This window comes from Diabrotica undecimpunctata, chromosome 3, assembly GCF_040954645.1.
Source record: "Diabrotica undecimpunctata isolate CICGRU chromosome 3, icDiaUnde3, whole genome shotgun sequence".
NCBI lineage: Eukaryota > Metazoa > Arthropoda > Insecta > Coleoptera > Chrysomelidae > Diabrotica > Diabrotica undecimpunctata.
In genome coordinates, this window is record NC_092805.1 from 88,156,572 (window position 1) to 88,173,881 (window position 17,310).

Here is a 17,310-nt window from a genome sequence, read left to right on the forward strand (position 1 = left end):
GCAGTGTTGCCGATGATGAATATTTTTCATGATAATTGAATTTATTATAACTAAGAATTTAAATTTAAACTTTATTGATAAAACAATAATCTTTTTACAAACATTGCTGCTACCAAACATTAAAAAATGCATAAATTATTGTTTTGTAAGCCGTTTTAATTTATTACTTACATCTTTGTTTTCAAAATTAATTTCTTTTAAATAAAAGGTGTTTCTTGTTTCTTTCTTTTAAAAGAAACACGATATCATTGAAATGAAAAATTCTAAATAAATAAATATGAGGAGGTTCTAAAGGATGGTATTATATATTAATTATATGTATTATTATGTACAAACTATATCTCGTTACTCGTCTTAAATTAATTTTTTGTAATAAAATTATACGTTTATCGTTTTGGGGAAAAATTGTGGACTTGGCAATCCTAATGCTGTCACTAGTGTCAATGATACTAAATTCAAATATTTCTGTTTATGCCTTTACACAAAAATTTAACAGCCACCTTTATTTTATTTTCTGACAGGACAAATACGTCATTTTAAAGACAGTTTTACATTATGCTATTTTCATGCTAGGCAAGAGCCATGCAAGACAGATCATGGAACTGCACATGCCCACGGGCTATTTCCATGCAATTCCTGTGCTAGACGAAAAATTAGAACATGTTCTATTTTTCATGCTATTTTCTTGCAATTTAACGTTAAAATTCATGTTGCCAACATAACAATTTATAATAGATTACAGAATAAAACATAATCTTATCTCTAACTTTAGCGTATATTATAAATTGCCCTACACACAATGGGAATAAATTGAGATATAGCTGATTCTGATACTCTAAAATTGTACATTAGAGATCGAAACGTTTCACCAGTTGCCAGATACCTTAAAGTTATAATTAATTTTGTCCTTGATGGAATACACTGGCGAAAATTGGTATCTCTTTTCTGAATTAAGGGATTAATTTTTTCCAGGAGCTTAAGGAAAGTGGACTCGTTCATTCGAAGAAAGTTTTTAAAACTTTGAAGGTCTCTAGCATCCAAGAACTCTTGGGGTAACTTCAAATTTCCCAGTCCTGCATTCAACCAAGGTTTGACCCAGCATTTTCTAGGTTTTCTTTTTTTATTATTTTTCATGATTGTTGCTACAATAGCAATATTCAACAATAACAATGTTTTCTTTTCTTTGGTTGACATCCTTCACCCTTTTAATAACCATAAATAGTGTATATTTATTTATTATATTATTTATTTTAGTACTTAATTATATTTATTTAAGATAAAATAACCTCAAATTGATAAATATTTTCTCTGTTGGCAACAATGAAAGTGGGATCTAAAATTGCACAGAAATATCTCTGATGTAAAAAGGTCAAGCTAGGCAAGAGATGTGCCATGCAAGACGGACTTGCATAGCACGAGACTTGCATAGCCTAGATGTAAAGCTGCCTTAAAGAATATCTGCAAAATTTAACCATCAACTAAATTATTATTTTAGTACCCCATTGATATAACTTTAGTCATACAATAAGAATAAAAACAAAGTTTTAAAAAGGTATAAAGATATTATTTTAAAGGTTGCGCCCTTTTTAACTGTAGCTAAATCAATACAGATATATTTTTGTTCTTCATGTTGGCAATACTACTAAATAATATGACTTTGTCAAAATGTTCGAGTCAAATTTCTCTTTTTTCAACTTGCAGTCGAAAGGTTAACTTCGTCTTATATAAAAATGCCAGTAAGTTTTAAATTTATTTTTATATCTAAAATTATATGAATATATATAAGCCATCGCATTTTATAAATTAACTTTAATATTTCTAAATAAATATATTTATATAAATACTAATTTATTTTTTTGCAACTGTTCTGAAATCACATGTTATTGTTGGATGTTTGTAATTTTTATTCTGCTATAGATTTCCTGCTGTGTTTCATCAGAGTTTTTTAGTCTGGTGGAAACACAACTAATTTTGTTGTGGATTCCAGACAAAAACAGCCGTTCCAGTTACCAAGCCACAGGGAAAGAAACCCCAAATTAGAGGAAAAGGTCTAAAGAAAAAGAAGGTTGCTTTGAAATTTGTGATTGATTGTACTCATCCTAGTGAAGACAATCTTCTAGATGTCGCAAACTTTGTAAGTATTTATTAATTTTCAATTAGACATAAATTTCACAGTCCCAGCTCCACGTGGAAACCACTTTATGGACATTGTGGCGTTTAGCACTGTGAATATTAAATGCTTTGCTCGCTATGTTGGATTAAGTTATCAATAACTAGTACAACACAAGGTACAGCTACAGTTTTTTTTATATATTTTTTTATATAAAATCGTAATTTTATTTCAAAATGTTAGATTTTATACATTTTCTATTGTCCATATCCCATAACAATGTGGTTACTAAAAAAATTTTCTTTTAGGAAAATTATTTGAAAGAAAGGATTAAGATCAATGGAAAAACGGGAAACTTTGCTGCCGGAAAAGGTGGTCAACATTCTGTTACTGTAAGCAGAGACAAAAATGTTAAAATTGCTCTTTCCTCTGAAATTCCATTTTCAAAAAGGTAAGTTAAAATAATTGAACTGTTATTTGTCAAAATGAAATATTTTCTTGTTTGTTTTGAACTGGATATTTTATACATGGAGAAAAACACCAAAGAATTCTAATAGTTTTTGATGTTTTGGTTTCCAATCCAATTATTTCAAACAAATTCCTGCAATAAAATTTCAAAAATTTTAATGTTAGGTTTAATTTTTTGGACAATGATTAGTTTAATGCACAGAAACATAACCCAAATATATTTTCTGCATTGCACAGCCTCACATTGTTATATATTTTTTTGTAAATTGTTTATGAATGTTTAAAATATAAAGTTACTTTTAGGAAATTATAATTTGTGTTATGAGGAGCTACAAGTTTTGAATAAATATAAAACAGTATTCATAAATATTTTTATTTTACTTTAAATGCAGCTAAACATTGTAAATTATTTGTGGCAATTCAGCTTTGATAAATTAAGTTGTAAGTGTTAAAATAAATAAACACCCTCGCTGTAAATGATATTTTAAATTGTTTCGTCATGTGCCAAAACTTAACATGAAACGCTGTAAGTGTACATTAATGTTACACATTTGTCAGTACAGAGTGCACATTAATGTTACACTTGGCGGCGAGGGTGTTAATTTAATTAAAAACGATTTGATAAAAATGATTTTTTTATATTATTTCAATGCTTTCATAAATTGGTCTTTATGTAATGTGACAGTATGAAATAACTGAAGATATGGCAACTTTGACATCATTTAATCTTCCATTCAATGTCAAATATATTTGGTTATGTTCAGTGCATTAAACTAATCATTGTCCATTTTATTGTTTTTCCCATTTGTATAAAATTCTGTTATCTGAAGACAGTAAAAAAATTGCACAGTTACTTCCAAAGAAATTTTTTCCATAAATATATAAATATTTTATGAACAATTTTGATGGGAACTGTAAAAGTGTATTTAAATCAAAGTGAACACAAATGAGTAAGTTTGGACATGTTGGTAAATCAACAAATCATCACAGGAAACCCCTGTTCAGTGTGAACAGTGGATAGAATGTAGCAAACAATTCATTGAGAAGTACTGTTTTTAATACTAATTTATTTACAAATTAGTTTGAGAGGGTTTGTTGTGTAGTGCTCAGAACTTATGTCTAAGTAATTTTGCATTATAGAAAGAACAGATGAAAGACCCTTCCATTATTAATTAATTAATCGAATTATTTAGAAATGAAGGATGTCTATGGAGTCTGAAGTTGAAATTATATAAAATAAACAAAAAAACTGATGCCTGAAACAAAATTTCTACTGATATGAATTGTAATGTCTCTGAAGTAAAAAAAGAGATTAATTTGCTTCTGACATCATTTAGATGAGAAAGAGGGCTCCTTAAAAAAGTGACACTTATAATTCTATATGGTTTGCTAAACTTTGCTTGATCCAAATTCTCTGTGGTTAATAAGGTATCACCTCTTATTTTTCTCTTTTGTAACAAATTTGAACACCCACTCTTCTTCCCTTCCCTTTTAATTTTTTAAGTTGCAATAACATATGATATGGATGGATATGGATCACCAATAAATTTGAATGTTCTCTACAATGTAAATGTTCACACTTTGAAGAGAGACTAAGTGAAGATCTATGAATTCGTTTGTTTGTGTTTATTTTGATTTAAATGCACCTATATAGTGTATAGGAAATTGTTTTCAAACTGCAGTTCCAGCTCCAATACAATGTAATATAAGATCGAATTGTAGTGGCGTATTTATTGCAGATATTATATGCATTGCTCGCTATGTTTACTAGTATCATTTGATTGATTAGTGAACACACTGTAATGCTACAACTCTATTTGAATTTACATTTTTTATTCCAATTTTGGTTCAAAAAATTAATATTTCATTTTTTTTTAGGTACCTTAAATACCTTACTAAAAAGTATTTGAAGAAGAACAATCTTCGTGATTGGCTTAGAGTAGTTGCTTCTGGAAAGGACTCTTATGAACTCAGATACTTCCAGATTGACAGTCAAGAAGATGATGATGAAGAAGATAATGAATAATTTATTCAGTTATTTTTTTTATTAAATAGATTATAAAAACAACTGTTTCATTTGTCTTATAGAACCCAATGTATGGCATATCGAAGGTAAACAACCAATAGAAGAATGAGAAGTTAAAAATATAAATAGTATTTGATATTTTGACCACATTTATAATTTTTTTAAATTTTTAACAGCATTCAGGGTTTTTACCCAAATATTTAGTGGCTTTAAACATGTACATCCAGATAGCACTGATGATAGAATATTAATTCTGAAAACATTCTGTGATGTAGTATGATAGGCTGGAAGCAAACCTTGACATATACATGTACAGCTGTTCCCTTGGTTTAACCAGGCAGCCATTAGTGAATAAGCACTCTCAAATGTGACATTTCAAACTTTCAAAGGGTTTAATCCATACAAATGAAGCTCTGAAGATTGCAATGACATGCTGAAAGTACTTCTACGGCACTACAGCCCAAATTGAGCCTTGGCCTCCACCCTTGCTTGTCTGTGGCTTATCTTCTCCATGTACAGAGTCTTGTGTGTAGCTGTTTAGTGTGTCTTCCCGGGCCTTTCTTTACTTTCCAACTGGTCTCTTTCTAGCATGCAGTGCTCTTTTTCATAGCCTATCCTCTCCCACTCTTATCACATGTCTAGCCCATTGGAATCTTTGTAGTCTGACAGTGGTGCTTCCTTATAAGGCTCATTGTATAGACTTCTGAAGATTCTGTTTTCCCTCACATGTCCTAGTATTCTCCTCAGTACTTTCCTTTTGAGTGTATCAAGTTTGCTTTTGGATGTTTCTTTCAGGATCCATGCTTCACTGCCATAGCATGCTATTGGTTGAATTTTATAGATTCTCATCTTTGTATTTCAGTGGACGAAATATTTCAGTCTAAATTTCGTGTTTTTGAAATTTTTTTCTATTTGTCCATTTTCATAGACTTTTTTTATTTCTAAATATCTTCTGTTTTCTGTCTTGTGACTTCAAATGATGTTCGTCTTTCCCGTGTTCTTGTTATATAAATTTTGTGTGCTTCATTTCTTTCCTCTAGTGCTTGTCTACACTCATCATTGAACCATGCTCTTCTCACCTTTTTCTTGTTTCCCAGGGTGGACGCTGTCAGTACTGCTGTTTGATATTCCATTTGCTCTCTATGGAGTGCAGTTCTAGCGTCCTTTGTGACTATTTCTTCGAACTTCAGTGCCAGCATAAGTAGCTGAGGCTGTCCGCAGAGGATTTTATCTCTTCTCTTGTGGAATTGATCATGGTTGGGCTGATAGCTAAACTCAGCAACGACAGGCATCATAGGAATCAGGTCAGAGTCATAACAGGCTTACTTACTGGCCAGTCAAGGGACACCTGTATACAATAAAATTGTTTCATGAAAACTTGAGCTGTAGACTCGGCAGCAGAGAACTTAAAACAGTCAACCATATATTGCATGGCTGTGAGATATTACATCGCAGGCGGCAAATACTTTTAGGAGACAACCCATCCACTAGACCTGTATAAGGGACCAGGGTTCCAGAATCCTGTAATGGCTTTCATAAATTAATGGAAGATGTACAAAAAGCCACTTGGCTACAATGTAAGGTAAGACATGTTTAGAACAGACGGCATCCATGAAAAAAAGTTATTATCTCGACACCTAGAGAGGGACATGGAAGATGGATGTTGCACCTTTGGAAACATTAAGTACTATGAATCCCTCACTAGTGATGTTGGGTTTCGCCTACAAGGGTAGCAAAATGTTTAGGTGGACCCATATACGGGTTGTCCAAAGTTTTTTATTTTAAAATAATATTAATATTTTATTTTTACTTGTACATGTAATCCCATGTAAGCTGAACACCACACTGAAAAAAACCAGTGTATTTAAATTTATTTTCTTTCAAGCTACGCTATTTTTAAGTTTGCGTGATATGTATTCGTTTTTAATGTTGATATAAATTTAATACGTGCGTATAACACTATAGTGGGAATGTTTCGTATTCTTCGTTGTAAACTTTGGGATGTCGTAAGAGAACGTGTCGCGTTTCAGCTTCCATAACTTCGCTTTGGAATTAGATTATTTTATCGGCTGTAGCTTAGTGGATAGAGTACTGTCTTAACAAACAGAATTGACCGGGTTCGGCCCACGTTGGACTCCAGAAATTTTTCAATTTCTAATTTAACTGACTCGCCACCTTGCTTTGGCTGTAAGGCCGTCTACGTAAGTAGTCGCTAACCCTAACATTTGAGCCAGACGGTTACATGAGTGGAAGATGTGCTATAAGCCTATTGGCTTCAGTATATATATATATATATTATATATATATATATATATATATATATATATATATATATATATATATATATATATATATATATATATATATATATATATATATATATATATATACAGGGTGGTCCTTAAGTAATTGTACAAAAAGAAACAGTAGATTCTACACTTTAAAATATTACGATTTAAGCTAAATTGCTTTAATAAAATGTTGATATTAAGAAAGATACAGGGTGTTAAAGTGCAAATTAAAAATTTTATTTTTGGCTATTACTTTCATGTTTGTAAACATTTATGCATAAAAATTTACAACTGTGTACTTTTAAATATGAGAAATTATAATTTGATGCACACTTTGATGTAGCGGATAGAGGGCGCCACATATGCTACATATGTGGCATAAATTTGCACTTAACTTTTTTGCTCTTTGAGTGAACTGTATTTGTGATACAAAATATTAAAGATACATTATTTCAACAAAAAAAAGGTATACCTGTTAATAACTTTTAAACTCAATAGTTTTCGAGATAATCGCATTTTACAAATCAGCTGCATATTTCTGAGTTAAGGCAATTACCCCAGGCAACGAAGGAAAAATAGACAAAAACATTAATAAATCTAAATTTTGGTATAAAATACCAATAACTAAAGTTAATAGTTAACGAAATATTAAATAAAATAAATATATCAGCAGGATAATTAATAATAGGATATGACAAAAAACAGAATAATAGGATTTTACATCAAACATTTTATATTTTATGTTAAATTAAAGTCGTAATCAAAACATTTTGTTTACAAACCAAATTAAGAAATAGTTAAACTAAATTACTAAACTTTTTGTTAAAGTAAGTGTTCGATATGTCTACCATTTTCATTAATTCATTTGTCAATATATTCCATAAAAATCACCTCATATTAAATAGCATCATTGGTTCTAAAGAAACTGTTGCAGTATTTATTTCTTCCCATATTTGGTTGCAAATGTTTATGGCATTCTTATAGACACGTTGTTTTAATACGCCCCATACACCAAAATCAAGCGGATTAAATTCTGGGCTACGTGGTGGCTATAATGTATAATGGACGAATCTATATCCAAATCTTACAGTATATTATGTCGCAAAGGTTAAATAATGTATTAAACTGTGATGTATCTCATTCATTGGTTACTTATATACACTCATATAAGCTTACGAGTAACTATAATTACATATCGAACAAATGGACTATTATGATAATGATGATAATATTATGAACTAACGAACTAATATTATGCTGAACTAAATTGCCTGTTTGTTTACTATATTTATAACAATATCGGTTATTAGGCCAACGATGATGTTTTTGTAAAAATGCTGAGTCTTTAAGGTAAGATTTGTAGCAAAAGTATTATGAAACAAGACACGTGTGTTATTTCATACCTGTGCTTTAGTTTCCATTTGTCATAATAAAAATGGGTAAACAACAATTTACGTAATGAATAATAAGTATTATTTTGGGTTTTTTTATAAGTTAAATAATTATATCAATATCTCACCACATTGCCAAGGAATATGACTGCCACGTCCAATCCAACGTTCAGAAAAGGTATATTTAACTATGTTCTCAACGCCTTCTCTCTAGAATGTGGTGGTGTACCATCTTACATAAACCATATATTTTGGTTTTTCAGCATTTTACAATAGGGGAAAAGTAATACAACGCCAGTAGGTATAGAAATTTAAGAAGCGATAGAAAAGGGAAATTGTATACATGATGACGGCCAGCGTCTGAATACGGACACGGCACCTAAAGAAGAAGATGAAGAATATTTTCTCCAATAAGACATTTAGCAGCCATAACAAAAATTTTGTAATGTTACATTATCATCTTTGAGTTGTTTTAATAAGAATAAACTATGAATTATGCTTATCTACAGGTATTGAGTGCTTTACAGCACAAATATCACAACTAAGAATTATGAGGCAGCTGACTTATAAAATGCGATTATCTCGAAAACGGTTAAATTTTGAGGTTACTAACAAGCATACCTTTTCTTTGTAAAAATAATGTATGTTTAATATTTTTTAACACAAATAGAGGTAACTTTAAGAGCAAAAAAGTTAAGCGCAAATCTATGCCACACCTGTGGCATATGTGGCGCCATCTATCAGTAACATTAATTTATGTATAAAATTATAATTTATCCTACTTAAAAGCGTCCAATTATAAATTTTTGTCCAAAAATATTTACAAACGTAAAAGTTATAGCGAAAAATAGAATTTTAAATTTCCACTTTAACACCCTGTATCTTTCTTAATATCAACATTTTATTAAAGCAAGTTGGCTTAAATCGTAATATTTTAAAGTGCAGAATCTATGGTTTCTGTTTGTACAATTACTTTAGGACCACCCTGTATTGAGATGATTGGTGTTTAACTAGATAATATTAGATATAACAAGTATTTGGTTATTTTAAGAAGTTATATACTAGAGAATTTAATAAAAATTATTTGTGAGGGCATTTTTAAGAAATTAGCATATAATAATTGTAAAAAGTTGTATTTTAATGTTGTAAATATATTTAAGTGAGCCATGTGATTAGGCAACCAGATATACATACTCTCGAAGTGACAGTTTAAGCAAAGAATATAGACGCTTATAGAAGAATTGTTCACTGTTATTTTTGAGTGTTAGCAAAAGATGGGTCATAGATAAAGAAAAGTGGGTCGAGTGGAACGCACGTGTTGCACGTGGTACCACTAAGGAGCGGTTTGCTTCTAAAATATGAAAGAGTGGGGCAATAAATGCAACTTTAGATATTTTTATATGTAGATGCCGCGTGGTCGTAGAATAGGATTAAATTTTTGCGTTTTATAAAATTGTTTAAAGAAAATAATATTATTTTAACTTTTAATAAATTAATCTTTTTAGAAAAATTATTATAATTCAAATTTTTAATTGAAATATGTACAAATCCTAAGTATAAATCAGTTTAAGACTATATTATAATAATTTCACCAATATTCATTCATTGTGAAAATTATGTTTTAGATACTATTAGTTGTTATTTTAAAACAAGATTAAATAGTACCCATACAGCGTAAAAACTTTCACATATAGGTACTATTCATTAAAATGTACTGTTAAAGTTTATTTTGTTATTTCAAAAATAAATCAGGAATGCTTTTTGTTGTTATTGAAAAATTATGGATGAAATGGAAGTTTTGGCGAAATGGAAAATTTCATAATTTAGTAAAAAGTTTCATTGAATACTTTTTTTTTAAATTGAAATTTTTTAAAATTGTTTCTTTAATTTCTGGACAGAAAAACAGTATAATAAAAAGTTATGTGACGGTTTTTCGTTGTGTTGGAACAAACCAATTTTTAATTCAAAGTTATACAATTAAAAAAATAAATACTTTGAATATTGTAAATATCATACATTTTTAAGTTTTAAAATTAAAAATTTAACAATTTAATATATTGAAAATAAAGATTTTATTGTGAAAAAACAAAAAAAAAGACAGTTTGCAAATCAATGGCATCGAAATTTGTTTAGGCGTAGATGCAAAGTTACCCGTTCGTACTCCTTTCCCACTTCCCCCTAACTACATATTTCATTATGAAAATTTCAAGATAGTTTTAAGCCGACGGCCACGGCACCACGCTGTGAGTTTATGCAGCCACCCTCTTAAACCGTAACCAAATCGCCCATTTGAACTGGTCTTCTATAAGCGTCTATCTTCTTTGGTTTAAGTAATGATTACGAATATAAAGTGGGGTTATAATAATAGGATGTTTAAAATGTGTATTTTATTAAATTAGAATGTTAAGTTACTGATTTAAGTGTATATTCTGATCTGAAAAGCCTAAATGTCAACAAAATTATCAATAGAAAATTAAAGAATTCTCCAGAATAGAGAATTTGACCTTTGTTTACGGTGGAACATTCTCGAAATAATGGTTATGTCTGTGGATCGAACATATACTTTTTTCGAGAACATCCATATAGAAGAAATAGAACAAATCGAACATGATTTCTTACCAGATGGTTCTGGAACATGAAAAAAGGATATAAATACTCGGTGATTTGGATTCAAGATTTTATTGTGAAAAAACAAAAAAAAAGACAGTTTGCAAATCAATGGCATCGAAATTTGTTTAGGCGTAGATGCAAAGTTACCCGTTCGTACTCCTTTCCCACTTCCCCCTAACTACATATTTCATTATGAAAATTTCAAGATAGTTTTAAGCCGACGGCCACGGCACCACGCTGTGAGTTTATGCAGCCACCCTCTTAAACCGTAACCAAATCGCCCATTTGAACTGGTCTTCTATAAGCGTCTATCTTCTTTGGTTTAAGTAATGATTACGAATATAAAGTGGGGTTATAATAATAGGTTGTTTAAAATGTGTATTTTATTAAATTAGAATGTTAAGTTACTGATTTAAGTGTATATTCTGATCTGAAAAGCCTAAATGTCAACAAAATTATCAATAGAAAATTAAAGAATTCTCCAGAATAGAGAATTTGACCTTTGTTTACGGTGGAACATTCTCGAAATAATGGTTATGTCTGTGGATCGAACATATACTTTTTTCGAGAACATCCATATAGAAGAAATAGAACAAATCGAACATGATTTCTTACCAGATGGTTCTGGAACATGAAAAAAGGATATAAATACTCGGTGATTTGGATTCAAGATTTTATTGTGAAAAAACAAAAAAAAAGACAGTTTGCAAATCAATGGCATCGAAATTTGTTTAGGCGTAGATGCAAAGTTACCCGTTCGTACTCCTTTCCCACTTCCCCCTAACTACATATTTCATTATGAAAATTTCAAGATAGTTTTAAGCCGACGGCCACGGCACCACGCTGTGAGTTTATGCAGCCACCCTCTTAAACCGTAACCAAATCGCCCATTTGAACTGGTCTTCTATAAGCGTCTATCTTCTTTGGTTTAAGTAATGATTACGAATATAAAGTGGGGTTATACTATGAAAGTTAGTCCATTCGGTCCATTCAGTTAGTCAATCAGTTATGAGTTACACTTACTATGATGGCCAGTTTTAGTATTAAAATTAGTTAGAGGCAGTCAATCAGTTACAATTGTTCAATATAGTGAGTTAAATCAAGATTAAGAAACAGTATAAAGAAAATATTATTTAAGATTAAAAATTATGTTATGTATAAATGATGATAATGGAAGAAGTATTAATTGAATATTAAAATTAAATAATATTTTTGGTGATTGGATATTGATATATTGAAAAGAAGAATAAAAATAAATGCTGTTTGCTGGTTTGCTTGGTGGTTTATAAATGCTGGTGAAGAAAAATATCTTAAATTGGTGGAAGCTGATAATTGGAAAAAGTAATTTCACAAAAACAAGGACAACCGAAGCTGAGAAGAAGGCATTTGAGTGGTGATTATAATCTATATAGTGGAAAACAGTTCATTTAGGCATTCAGTGACAGAAAGGTACAAAATTTTGTTAATATAATTTAGTTAGTGTCATAACAATTTCAATTTTGAAGATAGTTTGTTTAAATTTTACATTGTCTATAGAATTTAATTAGTTTCATAAGAATTTCAATTTAAAGATAGTTTATTTTAAATTTACATTGGCTAGGTTAGATATATATGTGTTTCATAATAGATATAATAAAGATAATTTTAAAAAATACTTACAAACTAATTCTTTGAGAACCGCGATAAAAACCCTATATATTATTCACAACTCATTGCTCATCATTCACAAACAATACATCATAACAATATATATATATATATATATATATATATATATATATATATATATATATATATATATATATATATATATATATATATATATATATATATATATATATATATATATATATATATATATATATATATATACTCGCGATCATAAAATCCAGATCACCTTGAAAATTTCAAATTTCTTGAATATTTTTGCATCTGGTGCAGTAATAACCTTTTTTTAAGCTAATGTATTTTTTATTTGTCATCAATGTTTGTTTTGAAAGAAAAAAAAACGGTTTTTTTACTGTTTTTATTGAAAAAGCAGAAAACAAACCAAATTGTTGAAACAGACTTACGAAAGAAAAAATGAAAAATGCACAACGTGGTAAAACATCAGTGGAATTTCAATGACTAATATCGTGTATTGCCTCCCCTTGCTCTAATAACCTCTTGCAGACGACGGGGCATATTCTCAATTTTTCTCCGGATTACCTGTTGAGGTATGTTATTCCACTCTCTCACTAACAGATCCTTAAGCTCCTGTGCATTGTTAGGAGGAGGTGTATGGGTTTGAATACGTTTTTTCAAATCGTCCCAGAGATGTTTGATGGGATTCAGGTCCGGAGACCTAGCTGGCCAGGGTAACCTTGTAATTCTAATCTCGTCCAAGTATTGCATACTGATCTTGGCAACGTGCGGTCGCGCGTTGTCCTGCATAAAACGGCGTCTTCTCCAAGCCCTGCCACGATGGGCATAACATGTTCTTCCAGAATCTCCGTAATGTACCTTCGTCCAGTTAAGGACCCATTTTCGATGAAGGGTAATTCTGTGCGGAAGTCGGAAGATACACCTCCTCAAGCCATGGCCGAGCCTCCACCAAATGGCATTCTTGAAGCAATGCAAGCTTGTGAAAATCGTTCACCGGTTCTCCTCCAAACTCTTACACGTCCATTGGATCCGGTTAGGCAGAAACGGGATTCATCTGAGTATAACACTTTGCTCCAATCATTAATTCCCCAATGCGCGTATTTTCGAGCAAAAGCTAGTCGTGCAACTCGATGCGCCCGGCCATGTGGCGGTCCTGTAGCCATTACCCGAGAAGATAGTCTAGAAGAATGAAGTCTTCTCCTGACTATTGCAACGCTAACATTGCAATTTCGTACTTCCTGTAGGCAATTTCGATGCATAACCGCAGTTGAGGTCCGGTTTCGTAAAGCCTGAAACACAAGAAAACGGTCATCTCGTGCCGCGGTCGTTCTTCTTCGTCCAGAGCCAGGTCGTCTGGTTAGCAAACTCGTCTCCTGAAAGCGTTGAAGCACTCTTTGAACCGTAGAAAGGCTTATGCCAACAGTTCTTGCGACTTGCCGTTGAGTGTGACCGTCTTCCACAAACGCAACAATGCGTGCCTTTTCAACAACAGTTAAGGCATTTTTGGCAAAAAATAAACAATAATAAACACTAATAATGGCACTAATAAACACTAATGGACGCAATAATAAACGTTTGTTTGTTGCGTTTGAACAGAAAGTCGAAGCACAAATGAGATTTAAAACAAGCGGCAGTTACAGGTACCGTTCATTTTGGGAAGTGTACAGTTTTTTTGCGCAATCAGCATTATTGGAAATCTTTTTTACAAAGGAAACCGCTAAGCTGACAACAATTCTCAGAAACATGCATTAGTTTCTATTTGTGTTATTATTATTTAATAAAGCTCGTTAAAAATGAAATAATGGCGATTTTCAAGGTGACCCGGATTTTATGATCGCGAGTGTATATATACAATATATAAATATATATATATATATATATATATATATATATATATATATATATATATATATATATTGTGATGATGTTTTATTTGTGAATGATGTTTTAATGAGCAATGAGTGTTTTTTAATAATATATATATATATATATATATATATATATATATATATATATATATATATATATATATATATATATATATATATATATATATATATATATATATATATATATATATATATATATACAGGGATGAGTGTCTTAAAAACCGGTAAAATAACGCAAAAGATAGAAAACATAATACGTTGTGAAATAAAAAGAGATGAAAGTAGTAGAGGTGAGAAATTATCGATATTAACCTATAATTTACTTTACATTACATTAGAATTATCGAAAATTTCCCACCTTTAGACGTTAGCTTATGAGCTGGTTGACTTCAGTCATAGTAATACGTACCACGTAATGTAGTAAAAACAGTTTAAGTAGGAGTATTTTTTATTCAACATTTAAGTATTGATCAATAATAAACTATGATTTGAGACGTCGCATACACTCTTCTCAATACAGAATTATCATAGCTTGTTATTCTGTATTCGTCAACACAGAATTAATTATCAAATTACTACTAATTTAATTGTTTACTTACATTTGCTTTATTGCCTTCAATCAGTTTTTACTTTATGCGAAATTTAAAAAATGTAAATATTCGACGTCATACTTGTAATATTATGTTATGAAAACGTGTTATGTTTTCTATCTTTTGCGTTATTTTGCCGGTTCTTAAGGCACTCACCACTGTATATATATATATATATATATATATATATATATATATATATATATATATATATATATATATATATATTGTTATGATGTATTGTTTGTTTGAATGATGAGCAATGAGTATTTTTAATAATATAATATATAGGGTTTTTATCGCGGTTCTCAAAGAATTAGTTTGTAAGTACTTTTTTAAATTATCTTTATTATATCTATTATGAAACACACATATATGTCTAACCTAGCCAATGTAAATTTAAAATAAACTATCTTTAAATTGAAATTCTTATGAAACTAATTAAATTCTATAGACAATGTAAAATTTAAACAAACTATCTACAAAATTGAAATTGTTATGACACTAACTAAATTATATTAACAAAATTTTGTACCTTTCTGTCACTGAATGCCTAAATGAACTGTTTTCCACTATATAGATTATAATCACCACTCAAATGTCTTCTTCTCAGCTTCGGTTATCCTTGTTTTTGTGAAATTACTTTTTCCAATTATTAGCTTCCACTAATTTAAGATATTTTTCTTCACCAGCATTTATAAACCACCAAGCAAACCAGCAACAGCATTTATTTTTATTCTTCTTTTCAATATATCAATATTCAATCACCAAAATATCATTTAATTTTAATATTCAATTAATACTTATTCCATTATCATCATTTATACATAACATAATTTTTAATCTTCAATATTATTTTCTTTATACTGTTTCTTAATATTGATTTAACTCACTATATTGAACAATTGTAACTGATTGACTGCCTCTAACTAATTTTCATACTAAAAAACTCATAACTGATTGACTAACTGAATGGACTTTCTTACTAAACTTTCTGACTGACTTCTTGAATCCAAATCACCGGGTATTTATATCTTTTTGGATGTTCCAGAACCATCTGGTAAGAAATCATGTTCCATTTGTTCTATTAAATACATGTCTGGATTTTCTGGAACAAACCATTTCGCAAACAAGGCCATCTCCGGTGATCTAGAGAATTCCTTACTTTTCTATTGATAATTTTGTTGACATTTAGGCTTTTCAGATCAGAATATACACTTAAATCATTAACTTAACATTCTAATTTAATAAACTACACATTTTATTATTATAACCCCACTTTATATTCACAACCATTCCTTAAATGTCACTTCAGAGTATGTATATCTGGTTGCCTAGTCACATGGCTCACTTAAATATATCTACCACATTATAATTACTAAAATACAACTTTTTACAATTATTAAATGCTAATTTCTTAAAAATGCCCTCACATAAATAATTTTTATTAAATTCTCTAGTATATAACTTCTTAAAATAACCAAATACCTCTCATATCTAATATTATCTAGTATATAATTTATAAATTACTTTCCTCAAACACCAATCATCTCAATACCCCAAAATTAAATTTAAAATAAATAATTTACTTATTATTTTTTTAAATATTAATTTTCTTATCCACATACCTTAGTAATATAATAAATTAACTAATTTAATTTATTTATTTAAAAATTGTTCTATTAAGTACGCCTATGTTTCCATGTCTACGTCAAACTGTCATGTCAAATGGAAGTTTGTATGTTTATTTATAGACAAAATCTAGGAATTATTTCCATTCAACAGGCTTTCATCCATATGAATTGGTAAGTTTTATATTAGAAAGACATTTATAGAATCAATTTTGTATCTAACCCCAAATTATGATTTTTAGGGTACAAAATAATTTCCATATGTACAAAATCATCAAGTATGATGTCAAATTGATTCATAACAAAGAAATCTACCATCTATCTAACAAATCAAGTTTATTGAATAAAATGGATATATCAGTGAACTGTTTGTGTTGTTAAAATTAGTGTTAAAAGTATAGAAAACATTATTCATTCTCTTCATAATACTTAAAGATGTCGTTGATATGAAACATGCCTCTTAGTCTATTCTCTGCATCTATTAACACATAACTATTTAGTCCATTCTGATTTTCAATTCTGTATGGACCTTCAAACATTGGTTGTAATTTCTTACAACGGTTTTCTTTAACATTACTTTTTCTAAGTGAACGAATTAACACTTTATCTCCCTTTTGAAATGTGATTGGTTTTTTTATTTTTCGATTTTGTCTTCTGATA

General features: G+C 29.8%; 1 protein-coding gene across 1 annotated transcript; it reads left to right on the forward strand.

Moving 5' to 3' along the window:
- Nucleotides 1–1,610: 1,610 nt before the first annotated feature.
- LOC140437019 (large ribosomal subunit protein eL22-like) lies at nt 1,611–4,646 on the forward strand. Its single transcript, XM_072526240.1, has 4 exons — nt 1,611–1,736; nt 1,988–2,134; nt 2,419–2,561; nt 4,457–4,646. Exons 1-4 carry the CDS (start codon nt 1,731–1,733, stop codon nt 4,602–4,604), a joined length of 444 nt encoding a protein of 147 aa, XP_072382341.1. The 5' UTR covers nt 1,611–1,730; the 3' UTR covers nt 4,605–4,646.
- Nucleotides 4,647–17,310: the final 12,664 nt, after the last annotated feature.